We start from the raw sequence: 15,098 nt of genomic DNA on the forward strand, positions 1-15,098 counted from the left end.
GAATTACGGAGTATTTGAATATCAACACACAATAATCAAAATTTGTATCACACAATCACATGTTTTAAAATGTTAATATTTTTTAAGGAAAATAGCGCCGCAGGTGACTTTTTTACCATTGGAGCAAATTTATGATGTGTGTTTATCTCATCATTAGGTCGACCCGTCACGCAGGCCCCCTCAGACCCCGGGCCCCCAGGCTAGAGCTCTGTCAGCCCCCCCCCTTGTGGGGGCCATGGTATCAACATTACTTATATCATAATCGTGAATTGAATTTTAAATGTTTTAATTTTAGAAATATTTAATTTAAGCCTGTGTAGGGAAATATTTTATTTAGTATTTTTGAATAATTATAATATTTATTCATTAAGTATATCTTAATGTAATAAAATTTTCCTACTTTACCAGTTTATTTTAATATAATAATTCATTTGAAAATTAAGAGTCGTTTGGACATCCGGATTCATTTTCTGAGAATTTTGTCTGTTCTAAGAATATGACAGTGGTGATAGCATAATATTACGCAAAGCTGGATTGGCCCCTACGGTAGATAAATTTAAAGTACATTTGTTGACCCTTATTATCTCTTTCAAAAATTCACTTTATGTTTATATCATATTTTTGAGATTAATTTACAAAATATTGACGTACAAATAAAACAAACGTGTTCTTCCATAAACGAAATCTCGTTAGTTTTAGTTCAGCGAACATAACCAATAGACTGAATCAATTAAATGCAGTACGTACTATCTGTGTTTTAAATTACAATTAAATAATAATATATTCAATTACTGAAATAAATTATACAAAATAAATTTGCGCTGTCAAACAATCATAATTGTCTATGCGTTCATGAGATAATGATCACCGCTCTTGTAAAATAACTGAGTTCATCAGTCAAGTAGCCGTAAACGTAGTAACAACGTAGTCAAGTCGAATTCGACGCACACAGTGAAAAATGCCTCACGCACACACGCGTAGTCGGTGCAGTGCCGGTTGGGGGGAGGGGATCAGTAGACGCGGGAGTGCGGGGGGTGTTGGCACTGTAAACAAACCATTATTCAGCGGCGAGCGTGCGTAGGTACGCGGGAAAGCCTTCCGCAACCGGCTGGGCAGTGCGTGGCGTAGCAGACACGCGCTACGCCCGCTACGACTCTACGCATCGCCGCCGCGAATCGATGGAAACTTCGTAGACACGCAGCGGAAGTTCGAATTGTGACGTGACTTTGGATTTGTTTTCATCGGAGCGCGCTGCGGAGCTTTGTTTTTTTCGCGACATCCGACAAAATGATAAAGAGTCATTTTGACGCATAAAGGAGTTTGGAAACTTGACTTAACTCAAATTAATTTAGCAAAAAGTGTACACAATATCAACAAATATAAAATTTACGATGAATAATATGTTTAATAAAGAATGTTACATTCTCTATTCACGAAAACATAATTTAATTGTCTATATAATTATTTATTTAGTAAAATTAAAATTCCAGAAGCAATCTAAGGATCAATGTTTACCTGATTTAAAATTACAAAAAAATGGTCGCCGATATTTGAAATGACCCTCGGAGATAGATACTATGAAATTTCGCCGGTAGTTTAATGGGTAATATTACCGCCCAGAATGCAATGACAGGAAGTTCAAGTCACATTAGGTATATTTGTATGTTTCTGAGAATGTTCAAAATCATGCATGAATATAATAAAATATATCTACGTAACATAAGTTGATTCAAGTTGCAAAAACTTATTAATTTATTCATTGTGTTGGCCGTTCTAGTATTTTAAAGAGCTATAATTATATTAATTGGCCCTTTCAAATATTGAAAGAATGCAAATTTAAAACAGCAAGTACACACCTAGTTATTATTTAAATTAAACCAATTACTATCTATGTATGTACATACTTTTAGCATTAATTTGTCAAAGTTTATTTATTTTGAATACTGTTCAAGTCCCCTTTACAAACCGCGTGATATACAACATACCTATATAATATGAAAATGATTATCCTAATGAAGTCAGTTCTAGAGAACTGGACAAAATGGTTTTCATTCAATTGTTTCTTTTACAGATATTGTATAAAATCGGTGGTATATGCCAAATTTATTATATGCATAAAATTGACAGTAACGACATAGGTAATGATTTTAATTTTGTGAAATATTTCGTTTGCTCTACCCAAACAATTGAAATAATGATATATATAAAAGGTATTTGGAAGTAAATTTTATAAAGTTTACCATCGCAGTTTACTTTCCAGGATTATATAATATAGACCTAAACTGTAGTACCAACTGAAAAATATCTGTTTTTCACTGATCGAAGATAGCAGGATACATTGTTATATTTTTGAGACTAAGCGAAAGCAGGATATGCATTAGCTACTATTATCAAATCGTCTCTGTTCTGGCAGAACACACTAACTGGAGAATACTAGTTTTGAATAATTTGACTTTGAATAATTTGACTTTGAAGTTGTTAAAATGTTTGAAATGGTCTATCATGTGAGTTTATTAAGCAATCGTAAAAAGGATGACTTTAAAATAAAGAAGAAGAAGAATAAATAAAAGAAAAATAAAGATTATTTATTAAGAAGGTTTCCCGACGGTAAAGTTTGAAATAAGGAAAATTGTGGTATAACTAACTCAATGTCATTTTTTAGAATTAGTGTCTTCTGCCAGAACAGTGACGAAATAATATACCTATGCGTTTAATACCTACACCAAAAGGTGGCAATCGCAATAATGTATAACATTCCACCAGCTCAAAAAATATTATACCTATTTTATTCTTACCCAGAACGAATAAATTCATGAAATTTACCAATTATTGAATGTCACAGTAATAATTATTATTGTAAGTTTTACCTACAATATTAAAAAAAATATTGATTATAAGATATGACCGGATTTTTAGTAGCCATATGTCGTTTCTTATCAATCGGACATAGCTACATATAAACATAACCGACCATGTGAAAACAACTTTCATTTACTGATAATAACGTATCTACTATCTAGGTAAAGTCCCTTAAGCAAATCCCTTGCATATTAGTCAAATTATATGATTTTTCTTCTCCATAGAAAAATGAAATGTTATAAATTTGTTTAAACTTTTCACTGCATATCAATAATTATTGACTTTGAGAGTAAAATAATATTGAATTACTTAGTGCCACAGACAAAAAATACTCTTATCCCCGTAACCTACTTTCAAAAGTTATATTGTTCTCATATTTTCATTTATCTATCGTTCCCAAGCATTAGACGACCTTCTTACCCTCACAGGACTTCACTGAATAACATGTGATAGGAACTAAAACTTAATGAATGACATAATATGTATATAAATGTAGAGTGCTTGTCATCTTAAATTTTATATACATTGTGCTACAATATTAGAAAGGGAAATCAGTTATATATGTTAATTAACAAATAGACACGAATGTAATATTGTATTAGTTTGTTTTGAAGGTGTTGAAATATCTTTCAAAGATCCATTTTTGATCGGTGTACTGAAAGAAAAATATTTTGATGGTACAATGCAAACATTAGATTTTTATATTGTATTTGCTAAAAGTCAAATTTAAGATTACATTTACTGCCGATTTAATAATGATAACAAAACATAGTTATAATAACTGATCGCATATACGAAGGCCAGGTGATTTATAATTAGGAACGATTGCAGGGAATTGCATAATTGAACACAGTTCGATGAGTAGATGCGACATGGTTGGTGCATTCGACATCCGTGTCCGGAAAAGTGTTTATGAAAAACGTCCAATTTGCGAGATGCACAATCGATTGTATGTTTGAACACAATCGACAGGACTGGCAGTCATCGACGATGAATAATTTGGGCGCCGCCCTGCGACCAGACGGCCGATGGGCAGACGCCACCCCCTAACGAAATAAAAAAAAGAATAAAACAAAAAAACATGAAAAAAGCAGTGAGCGTTTCATACATTACAAAGAGCCTGGCCAGGGTACACATCCCACCACAGGGTGTACGAAAAATCAATAACGCAGCGCTTTTTTTCAGTCAGCTCGCGTAAAACACAGCACGAATGGATAGATAGATATATCGCTCGGTCTGTAAAGAAAGAAAAAGAGAGACGGTGATATATTCCGCCGGCGGGCTGCCGCTGCAAGGTTCGCCGGAGTGCAAGAGGGACGGCTAGAGGGAGAGGAGGACGCCGTCGAAAAAATGGAGGGATTTTTATACAGACGGGGGTGTAAATATGTAGAGGTAGGTTGCATCGGCGAGGCACCACTGCAGCCGGGCGGAGGAGGGCACCCGAGGGCGGGCGGAGGGGGAGGTCGGGAGAGGATTCTGCCGTCGCTCAACCGACCGAATGATGGAGGCAGAAGCAGAGGCAGCGGGTCTGGTGGCTGAAAGCTCACGAAAAACCTACTCTCATTTGTTCGGGGCCCCCGAGAAAAAATGAAAAACAAATTTTCGCTGCAGCGACAGACAAAAGAATTTTAATGGGTTTAATTTGAAAAGCTCTCCGTGTGACGTATGCAATCTGCGTTTTTTGAATGATTCAAGAAAGCTCCGCTGCGCCGTACTGCTGCAACGACTCGACAGTTTGATGGAAAGCCGAAGAAAGCTCAAATATTTTATTTTTATTAACGAACATAACGTTATAAGCAAATAAAAAAACATAGATTATGTTGTAGCAAAACTCAAAATATAAAATTATTACCCCCGAATTTATCAAAAAACATATTTATTTAATAATTAATGCTAAAAGACTTAATAATAAAAATCTTTACTAACTGATTAGTTCCTACCTACTTAAATACTTACTAATAATTTATCACTGTAAAATATCAAACTTCGTACCTATACCTAGGTATATTATTAGTATAGCAGTGTGAGAAATGAGGAAGCAGTGATAAGAGTTGCATTCTACAGGAATTTAATACGCGAAATTAAAAACACAGATACAAAATTAATAACAATATTATTATACTCTTCAGTTGTTTTACAAAATGTCATTATGTGAATATGTGATGACACTAAAAATTACAAATGTAAAGTTAAATAAGTACTCACATATTTATGTAAACTAACTTTTATACAGAAAGCAAATTTCTAAAGTAAGCATGAAACTACAAATCGATTTCATACTTTGACAGTTTTTTCACTAATAATTAATTTGTTATAACATTATTGTTCTAAACCTCACAAACATAATGTGTTTATACATTATGCTATATTGACTATGTACTATAATATCGTCACTGTTCTGGCAGAAGACACTAATTCGAGAAATTGACATATTGAGTTAGTTATACCAAAATGTTCCTTATTTCAAACTTTACCGTCTGGAAACCTTCTTAATAAATAAACAGTTTTTATTTTAAAGTCATACTTTTTACGATTACTTAATAAACTCACATGATAGACCATTTCAAACATTTTAACAACTTCAAAGTCAAATTACTCAAAACTAGTATTCTCCAGTTAGTGTGTTCTGCCAGAACAGAGACGATATATTCTACCCCAACTGATCATATTTTTCAGTATCATAACAGTATGTAGTTTCAAAAAGTTCCCCAACCTTTTTTGAGGCACGGCAGACTATTCACAATCATTTTTTTCAAACTCACATAGTTTGCGTATTTCAATGAAATATTTACTTGCGCTTCCTCTTGTTTATGTTTGGGTCAACACTTGGAAGAGCTATTTGTAATCTTTGACCATACAATTAAAAACTTTAGAATTCTTGATAGTGACCACCGATGAGAAAGATTGCCCAAAGAGAATGATTGCGATGATGCTAATGGTGGAAGAGTTGTGTTTCTTTATCAATATAATATGAAAAATCGTTATCTACAGTCGAACAGAATTCAGGTAACCGAATATTTTGAACTGAACGTTCTTTTATTTCGTTGAAAGATTATTTAAAATATTTTAGAATATGACAGAAACTAACAGAACTTTTGAATGTTGGTTTTGTCAAATTCTCCTCAAGCATGCTCAGATATTGGCTTGTCAGTTAGTGCTAATAATAATTATTTTCTAGAGTTTGAATTAAAAAAAAAACGATTAAACTTTGAAAGAGAGATGATTGAGTTTGGATTTTAATTCATTTGCCGTATCGGTATATTTACAACGATTATGATATTGAGTACCTACATGTTAGTATATTAACTGTTTGTCTCTAAATAAATTTAATGTTCATCTCATCGCACCAAACGAATCGCGCGACGGTAAGTACACGTACAGTTGGCGACATTATCTTGCGGCACACTTTCAAATCTTTCCCGGCACACCGGTTGGGAATCTGTGCTCGTAGTTAAGTCCTGTTTCTTGTAACTGCTATACCTACTCACTATTTATTTTATATTGAATACTCTACCAGATGAAATCGACAGTCTTTTTTATTCAACCCCTTCAAATCAAACCACACTGGAACTAAAAAGATACACAGTGCTTGAATGAAATAACTTACTAAGTCGACGCAGGTCGCAGCCAGTGGGATTAGAATCGGTGACCAATCTATTCAAACGCAACGCGGTAACCTCTATCTACCTATTACAGTGGGCGAAATTTTAAACAAGGTGTTTTTTTAACAAAAGGTCCTAGCAGGCGATATTTTATATAAGCGTTTTATTGTATATAACATACATATAACTACGTATCTTCAGCCGATTTGTACACATTGTCTTCAATTACTTAATTTAGTTGACCACATAATCTGGAACAACCTCAGAACATCAAACATTACACCTTACTATCAACCCGCAAGGGGCGCAAGATTAACTCAAATCCAAGGATATATTTAACTAATCGGCAAACGCACTAATTCTCGCCCTCTCTAAAAATATATACCTAGATATAAATTGAAATTTTAAACAAAATTTAACAAACTACCTAGGTACCTATCTGAAAATTGCAAAGAACGGGTTCATAAAAATTAGATCAAAGTGAAAATGGTTTTGTAATTCGTCATCCTTCTCGTCATTGAATCAATAGTATTAAGTAGGTACCTAGGTAATGGACCATAATCGCACCCTCGCAACTAAGTCCAAATATACGTGTTTTGAGTTAATTACCACGTTTCATTTTCTATCGTTCATAGTATATGTACCGAAAATTTCATATCTCTAAGTCATCAAATTCAAGTCAAAAGTTCATTCAATATCTAAACAAATTTCAAAAACACAATACAAAAATGCGAAAGGTAAAAACTTCAAAGCTGATTTTCTCTGTTTGGCGAGTTGGATTGTGGCAGTTTAGTTGCGATGGTGCGATATAAGTATTGCTACGTCTTGTTCTTGTTGTTTAAGCTTTTTCGTAATTTTGTTTGAACAGATTTAATATTGTTGCTTTATATTTTATTTTATTTTGAGGCTCTTGCCAGAAAGAGGGGTCTTCAGAATACATACTGGTAAATCTACTGGTTAAATCTTATTTGAACTAATATAATTGATAATATATATATACTCAGGGAACTCAGAAATATTGGGAACTGAAATACATAACGGGTAAGGCGAAGCAGGTAACCGACTCGAGTAAGGAAGAATCCGGGTTAAACTTACACACGTGTTAAGAATACGTTTTACGTCGAATACTAAAAACTGCTCTCGGTTTATGCATTTACGCTCATTTAATGTTGGTGTATTACACACACTATTGCACGTGCATAATGCGTGCTTCATTTTCGTAGGACACTCACACATTCAAAACCCTGCATCAAGATGCGGCATATTGAATATAGACTATAGGCTATTATCTGTTCTGTGTATATACTATTCAGAACAATGATTGGAAGTAAGCCTCTCTGTAATATTTTTTACCAGGGTCAGAGATCATAATATAAAACATTTGGTCCCTGCGAGTCGGTACTTTATTTATTATAATAGGTATATTATTATAGGCATTGTTAGACGATTAAAAAGGCGAAATTACTCTTCATGTTAATAAGTCAACATCAATAAAGAATCTATGTATGGCACTAAACTCACTAAAGTAATCAACGACCACTAGGTTTATGTGGCCAACTGGCATAACTAAACGATATGAGTATAGAAAACAATATTTCGACGAATCAATTCAATTAGGTACAGATTTACTCATTACATACATTTAATTAAGGTAGCAATCGCGGAATAAAAAAAAACGGATTTATTAAACTTAAAATCGTGACATTTTAAATTGAAAGTATCTTGGCCACAGTACGTCTTTTTAATGGACGGACATCAAGAATGGATTTCCCAGTTGGATTCTGGTTTAGATATAAAAAAAAATATACTCAGTGTGAGGCGTGATTTTTTTGCGTTGTAGCTACAATATTTATTAATATTGTTGTTTATAAATTGTTTGAATCAAAACCCATTTAATAGCAATAAACACTATTTATAAAACTAGTTCAGTGGGTACGATTTTTTATAATATATACATAAATTAACTGTCTATAAATTTCATTTATAAATCACGTACCCACTGTGTATAGATAACTAATTATAAGTATTATTTAATAACAATATAATAATATGTAATACGTATTTGCGTGGGTAGATAAAATTATATAAAATGCTGCATTTTATGCCATGGTGGTTTTTTGTGAAATATTCTTACTAAGTAGGTAGTATTTAGTATTACTGGTTACTACATAAATAATATAATTAAGGCTATACCTCAGTTGAGGCATGGTTTAAAAAATCGTGGCTAGGCGATGCGCGGATCGCGGGTCGCCGGTGAAAATGACGCAAGCCGAATGAAATATAATTTATCATATAAATCCAACATACGTCCATTTAATGTTCTGTTTATTGTTCTATTAGTAACAATAATAACATGTTCATCGACATGTTTTCTTTTTAAATTAAATGGGTAACGTTTTTAGTCATCTTTACACGATTTAAGAAGTAATACTCCCGTCGCCATCACGAAACAAATTGACATATTCACACCTCGACGTTCGCTCTTAGACTACCAGCGAGTCCAAAATTTCGTCGCGCCTATAGCTGAAAATTATTTGCTGTTGTTAAATAAGTTATAAATATGGCGGCAAAAGACTATAATAATACTAAATAAATTAATATTAAAATAGCCATAACATAATAATTTATTGTTAAGGACTTCGCATTAAATTTATAATAAAATAAACACTAAAACCATGATCGCGGTGAGATCAGTAATATAGCGTAATTATTATAAAACTATCAATATTGGTAATGAATTATAAATCATTTATACAAGGTTTTCCATAATAGAATAGATACCTACCTGATCAATAAAATTTTATTTGATTTGAAAAGTAGGTACAATATTTAAAAGTTATGCTTCACTTAATAAATAAGTGTTGCTATATACCTTTAATGACAATTTATTCATATAGCTACTTTGTTATAAAGCGGGGATTCATGAAATAATAAATATGACCAACTTTTAGATACCTACTAACCAACCAAATCTAATGAGACTGAATAATAGGAGTTGAATTGTTAGAATTAGACAGTAAGATGATTGTAAGACCGTATGTATTAATAATTAGTATCATACATATTGCTTAGTTATTGTTTTTCGTTTCATAACGCCCTTTGTGCAAAGATTTTTTCATGTCGCCCACAAAAAAGGACTAGATAATCAGAGGAATAATTATTATTGGTGGCCTGCTATTTACAACACAACAGTTGTGAAGTTACTTCTCAAATGTTGAAACCAAACTAGGACACGGTTGCCCCTATTTGTTTAGTTTTTAATTATACTTATTTTGTTTTTGAAAATTCACTTCAACAAAATAAATTATGTTGCTAACAATATATTTTCACAGACATTTCAATGATTAGACTCTCTTCCAGGGCCGACATATAGTTATATGGAGATTGGGATTTGAAGAGGTCATATTATTATCCTAAGTATTTTTGAACTCCGAAGCTAATACGTGTACTTAAAAAAAACTATGTGAATAATTATATAGGTATCGTGAGAGAAAACCACTTTACTTAAGATGATAAATTTTAGAGTTTTTGAGAAATCTGGCCCACAATGGGCAGACTATTTTTATAAAATTTACAATCTCCACTATAATAGGTACATTCAATTGCGTAGAAAGCTTAGATAGTTTGATGCGAGAGATCTCTATGAATTTCATATTATCTGAAGAAAACAACCATCGAAACTGTGCCCATTGCCCAGGGAACATAAAAGTAATGGGAAGTGAGTTAGCGTATTCTCACAAAGGGTGTGGTTGTAAGAAAGTATCTCTCTCGAGTGTGGATAAATTAAGCGCGTTTTAACAATTGCGTGATTTTCAATATTTATGATTGTATCACGATATACATACATATTTACGTTAAAATTTGTCACGCAAAAGCAACGCGCAAACAATATTAGTGATATTTGAGGACATTCAGGGGCTTTGTATTTCTTGCGCTTAATGGCTTAAGTAAGTTATAAACCAAAACTGCCGCCAAAGGTCTATGCCGTATGATGACGACTGACTTTCGTATTTTTATCCAATTTGTTCTTTGTGACTGTGCCCATACATAATAGCATTGTATTAATATTGCCTGGAATTATCCAAACGCTTCTCAGTATGAATTTGAAATAAGAATGATTGACAGAAAGTTATAAACCACTCTTGAAACCTATGGGTCGGGCCGGTCATAATGACAAAATACCTACCATTTGATTAATACTTCATTCTTTTTTAATTAAAACAAAAGTATGTACAATTTTATTTAAGCTTTACAAATTAATTTCAATATTTATATACCGATAACTTTGAAGTTCCAGAATTTTATTCGGCCTAACATCGGCACTTCTTGGAAGGTTGTTTAAAAGCTGAATTTTTCTTTGTATCATTGAATATAATATATGAAGTGACTCACGTATTTAATAGGTAGGTATACAAAATAAAATAAATTCTGAATACCTACCTACAATTTACTAAATACATAATGTAGATATTATGACGTATAACGCCGTGTTATTAATATGCATACTGATATTATAATACAAATTGATTATAAAAATTAATAATATGTTATAAATTTTGAAGTATGTAGTTTCAACTTGCATAAATTTAGCAGTGACGTGGGAAAAAATCAATTCGGAGACTGCCAAAACAATTTTAACTTTCATATTATTATTTTTTTATCTGGCAATAGCAGTCAAGGCCAAATCGAATATCAAAGATAGCCTTGAATGCACTTTTGAGGTATCATGTTTCGTGATGCACATTGCACATTGTGAATAATTTATTATCCATCCGATTAACATAGATTAGCACTACCACCAGTTCAACCAAGTATTATATAACTATAATAGGTATGACGCTATTATTTAAAAAAAAAAAATGGTTTTATACTGACTAGGTACTTAAATTTTAGACGATACATTTCAATTAGCCACTGGCCAGACAATGTTCAAAGAGCTTTACTTCCTTAAACAAGAGGTTTTACAAGATATTTTATCACTAGTATTTTTGTAAGTTTGGTTTGTTGGCCATTCGCTTACATTTTTTTTTGATAAATCTAAGTACTTACCTAATTACTTTATATTGGTATTAAAATGATATACCTATCTAACAGTAACAGACCTGAATTAAAAATATTAAATAAAAGCTATATTATAAAGAGAGAGGTACTTATGGATAATTTATAATAACTACTTTAAAATGCTAAAAAATATGAATAATGTTTATACCTAATTAATAGCCTCACGTTTTTTATTGATTAAAGAAATCTTTGATTTGATTGAAGTTTTATAATGACAGAAACACAACAAAAACTTTTTTACAACTCGACACAAAGTTTCATGTATAATCAAAATTAGTAGTAATTGTAATCTATCACAAGGCACTGTTGGATAGCATTGATTTTAAATTAAATTAGACAGTTAAGTGATTATAATATAGTCTATTTAAATTTACAATAAGATTCTGATTGGAATCGAGTCGAATTTAAAGTTTGAAAGTTTCGACAAAGTTTTGTAATTATAAAAGTTTGAAAGTAGGCATTAAAAGATTGAAACTCACCGGTGTGACAATAGTCCTCCAAATAGTGTCTCGCAGCCCTCTGAACTATCGAATAGTAGAGGCTGACTGATGATGCGAGCGCCATCCTCGCGAATTTCCAAAAACAATAATAATTTTATTACAATAAATAGTAGATGCACCCAAAAATATCACTCGCGGGTTCAGGAGGGCCGAAAACGGTGCCTCAATACACTCGCGCAACTGAAAAACCATCAAATTTAAACAATATTAAGTCGCAAACTAAAAAAATAATCACACCGCACTAGATCTATTCGATCATGTTTGTAAATAATAACAGGATCAACACGTCCGCACGGACAAAATATGCCAACCGAGGATTCGTTGACATTGTTTTGTTTTTAATTTTGAATTGCGATAGTTTTGAATATCTTTCAGAAGGGCGCGCTCAGTTCGGTTGCGCTCGCTTCCCGCCGCGAACTTCGGAAGCCGCTGTTCGTTTGTTTCGGCGCGCTGTCATCATTTTGAGCGGGAATTGTGTCCGCGCGGCGCGGAGTCGCAGCTTGGAATCGGAGTGCGGTTGAAGAAGGACGGCCGAGAGGATGGATGGGACGGTCGGAAGGTGGCGCATGCGCGGGAGGGCGAGGCGCGGGGGCTCGGGTGCAGCGTGCAGCGTGGGGGCTCGCGCCGCTCTGCTCTGCCGGCTCGCTGCGGCGGCGGCTGTCGCGACTCCGGCGGTGCATCTCGCGAGATGCGATCCGGTGTGCAGTGTTGCCAACCTCGACCCTGCCCCGTCCCCGTTGCCGCGCTATTTTTTCGAATATCGGTCCGCGAGTTTTGGATAATGTATAAACACATTCGGCTGACAGCGATAAACATGCACGAGGAAGCAGTTCGACGGCGGTCAAGGATTATTAGTATGCTCGATTTAGGAAATTATGACAAAAGTATGTAGGTACGTACTTTTTATGTACCTACATAAAAATATATATTATGTAGGAATGGCAAAGATTCCTTACTAGGCGATTTTTGTAACTATTTAGAAAGCTTACTTTAATATGTTAATTGTATGCACGTAACTCGACAGCCAACGTTAATTTAACATTTTAATGTTTACCTTGACATACAAAGATCATTGAACTATTTGCAAGAATTTATAAACCACTACAATGTTATGCGTAGTAGAAGAAATAATATTTAGTACGTGAAATAGACAGTGAAATCTCGATTATCGCAGCCTTTCTATGTAGTCAACAGGGAACACAAAAACTGTTGTGTCTACAGCAAATACACCGATGGTATCACGAATAATTTTTCAGACTTATTGAGCGAAATGAAAGCGTTTATTAAAAAGCCTTTTGTCTAGTTAGGCTGCAGACACACGGCATTGCAGTTGACGTGCGTCGACGCAGGTCTTATTTGATTCCAATTACATCCGATTAGAATCACCGATTAGATAAAAACAAATCCAACTGGTGATTCTAATAGGATGCAATTGGAATCAAATAAGACCCTGCGTCGACTCGCGTCTACTGCAATGCCGTGTGTCTGCAGCCTTAGTTTAATTCATATAATCCCTCCAACGGAGCCATGGCGTTTTCCAGATTCGATACCGTAGCTGGTCATTTTTTCTTGAATTCTGCTGTAAAATATTTAGTTTTTGTAGTACTTGTGGACCAACCAAAATGAACCAACATGTGGGATGTGCTAATACTAATTAGTCTCCAGATAATAATCACAATTTGAATTTTTTCGAAGTATTGACAAAATGGTTTTAAAAGATAGGATCCTTCCGCTTCTCTGGGCCCCTGTTACAATATAATTCCGCTAAACTTAAGTTCATATATCCAGCGGATTTAGGGGGGCCTTTGGGTATCACTGTTTTAACTTTATCCTATTACATATTGTAACCTAACATTATTAAAAATCCAACAAGATTCTAACTAGAACGTTTAAAGACTATTTTTTAATCTTTCGTTCTGAATTTATTGGTGTAGTAAAGATAATCTCCCGAACAGATTTCAGATTTTGCAAGAATATTAATAAGTATTAAGTACATAGTCTTTATTAGTTTTCCGTTTTTTTAATAACATTTTTGACAAAAACTATATTTATTATGTAAGTAGGTACTTACTTATATAATATTAATACTTACACGTATAGATAGATATTGTTTACGTTTATATCAAAACGGTAGATTACAACTAGTTATAACTAATAGCTGTTTATAGCTGTAATATGCCAACTTTAATACCTATATGAATATACTTGAAAGGATTCCATTCGTCCTTTTCCCAATAAGCAAAAAACTCCAGCCTGCATTCTCGTCTTGACCAACTAACCCGAAGAGTTTTTTACTTCTTCTTGGCCGTATGTTAGCAGTCCAAGTTGCTACACCGCTGTTCAAGAAATGAGAGCTATCAAAAAATATTACATTTAAGACAACCTAATAATATTACCTAATTATTTTAACATTTCCATGTTCTTGTAACACTGTGTGACATTAAATGACGACTGTTCGTTCTGAATTTAAAACATGTATTAACAAATATAAGTAAGTACCTACTTACTTAATTAAAAACCTCATTCTTTTAGTTTATCTTTTACCGTAAGTTTGACATCTTGGCTATCTGAATTCTGAACCTTGTACGAAATTCCTCAGAAGTCAGAATAAGAGTAGTGTATCAGTGTCCAAATTAATAATATGTGGGTACATTATCATCAGCACATTTATTTTATTTGACCTTTATTGTAATTTTGGCCACATCTATACCAAACGTAAAATTAATATTATGCACTACTTCGGTTAATCATTCATGAGAAGATAAAGGACAAAATAAGTCTAAGATGAAGACGCATTTCTTGGCTGAAGAATCAGCGCCAGTGGTTCCACCGAAGCATCATAGACGGAGATTAAAACGGTGATACCCAAAAGGCGTTTAGAGTTTATACATTTTTAGAAGACATGTTTTTTCCCCGTAAAATGTCCGTGTTTAACATTTACAATAAAATACATTATAATGTTTTTAGAGTACAAGTTACGATATTATAATACGTATACAAAAAATACCATTATAAGCTGAGAAAAGCCTGTTTAGTAGGTATTTACAAACATTTTATTGTCTCATGAAAAGTTGCT

General features: G+C 33.4%; 1 protein-coding gene across 2 annotated transcripts in view; it reads right to left on the reverse strand.

The window, feature by feature from the left end:
- jim (zinc finger protein jim) overlaps nucleotides 1-12,653 on the reverse strand; it is an 80,064-nt gene extending 67,411 nt beyond the window's left edge. The window contains exon 1 of one of the 2 annotated variants that reach the window (XM_085959699.1): nucleotides 12,002-12,653. In XM_085959699.1, the coding sequence (XP_085815825.1) occupies nucleotides 12,002-12,086 (85 nt within the window). In that variant the 5' untranslated portion in view covers nucleotides 12,087-12,653. The remainder of the gene's footprint in view (nucleotides 1-12,001) is intronic. The other variant, XM_085959700.1, reaches the window with a different exon arrangement.
- Between the last annotated feature and the right edge of the window lie 2,445 nt (nucleotides 12,654-15,098).

The sequence above is a fragment of the Rhyacophila brunnea genome, unplaced genomic scaffold (assembly GCF_057557595.1).
Source record: "Rhyacophila brunnea isolate RB1 unplaced genomic scaffold, BYU_Rbru_1.0 scaffold_9, whole genome shotgun sequence".
Lineage (NCBI taxonomy): Eukaryota > Metazoa > Arthropoda > Insecta > Trichoptera > Rhyacophilidae > Rhyacophila > Rhyacophila brunnea.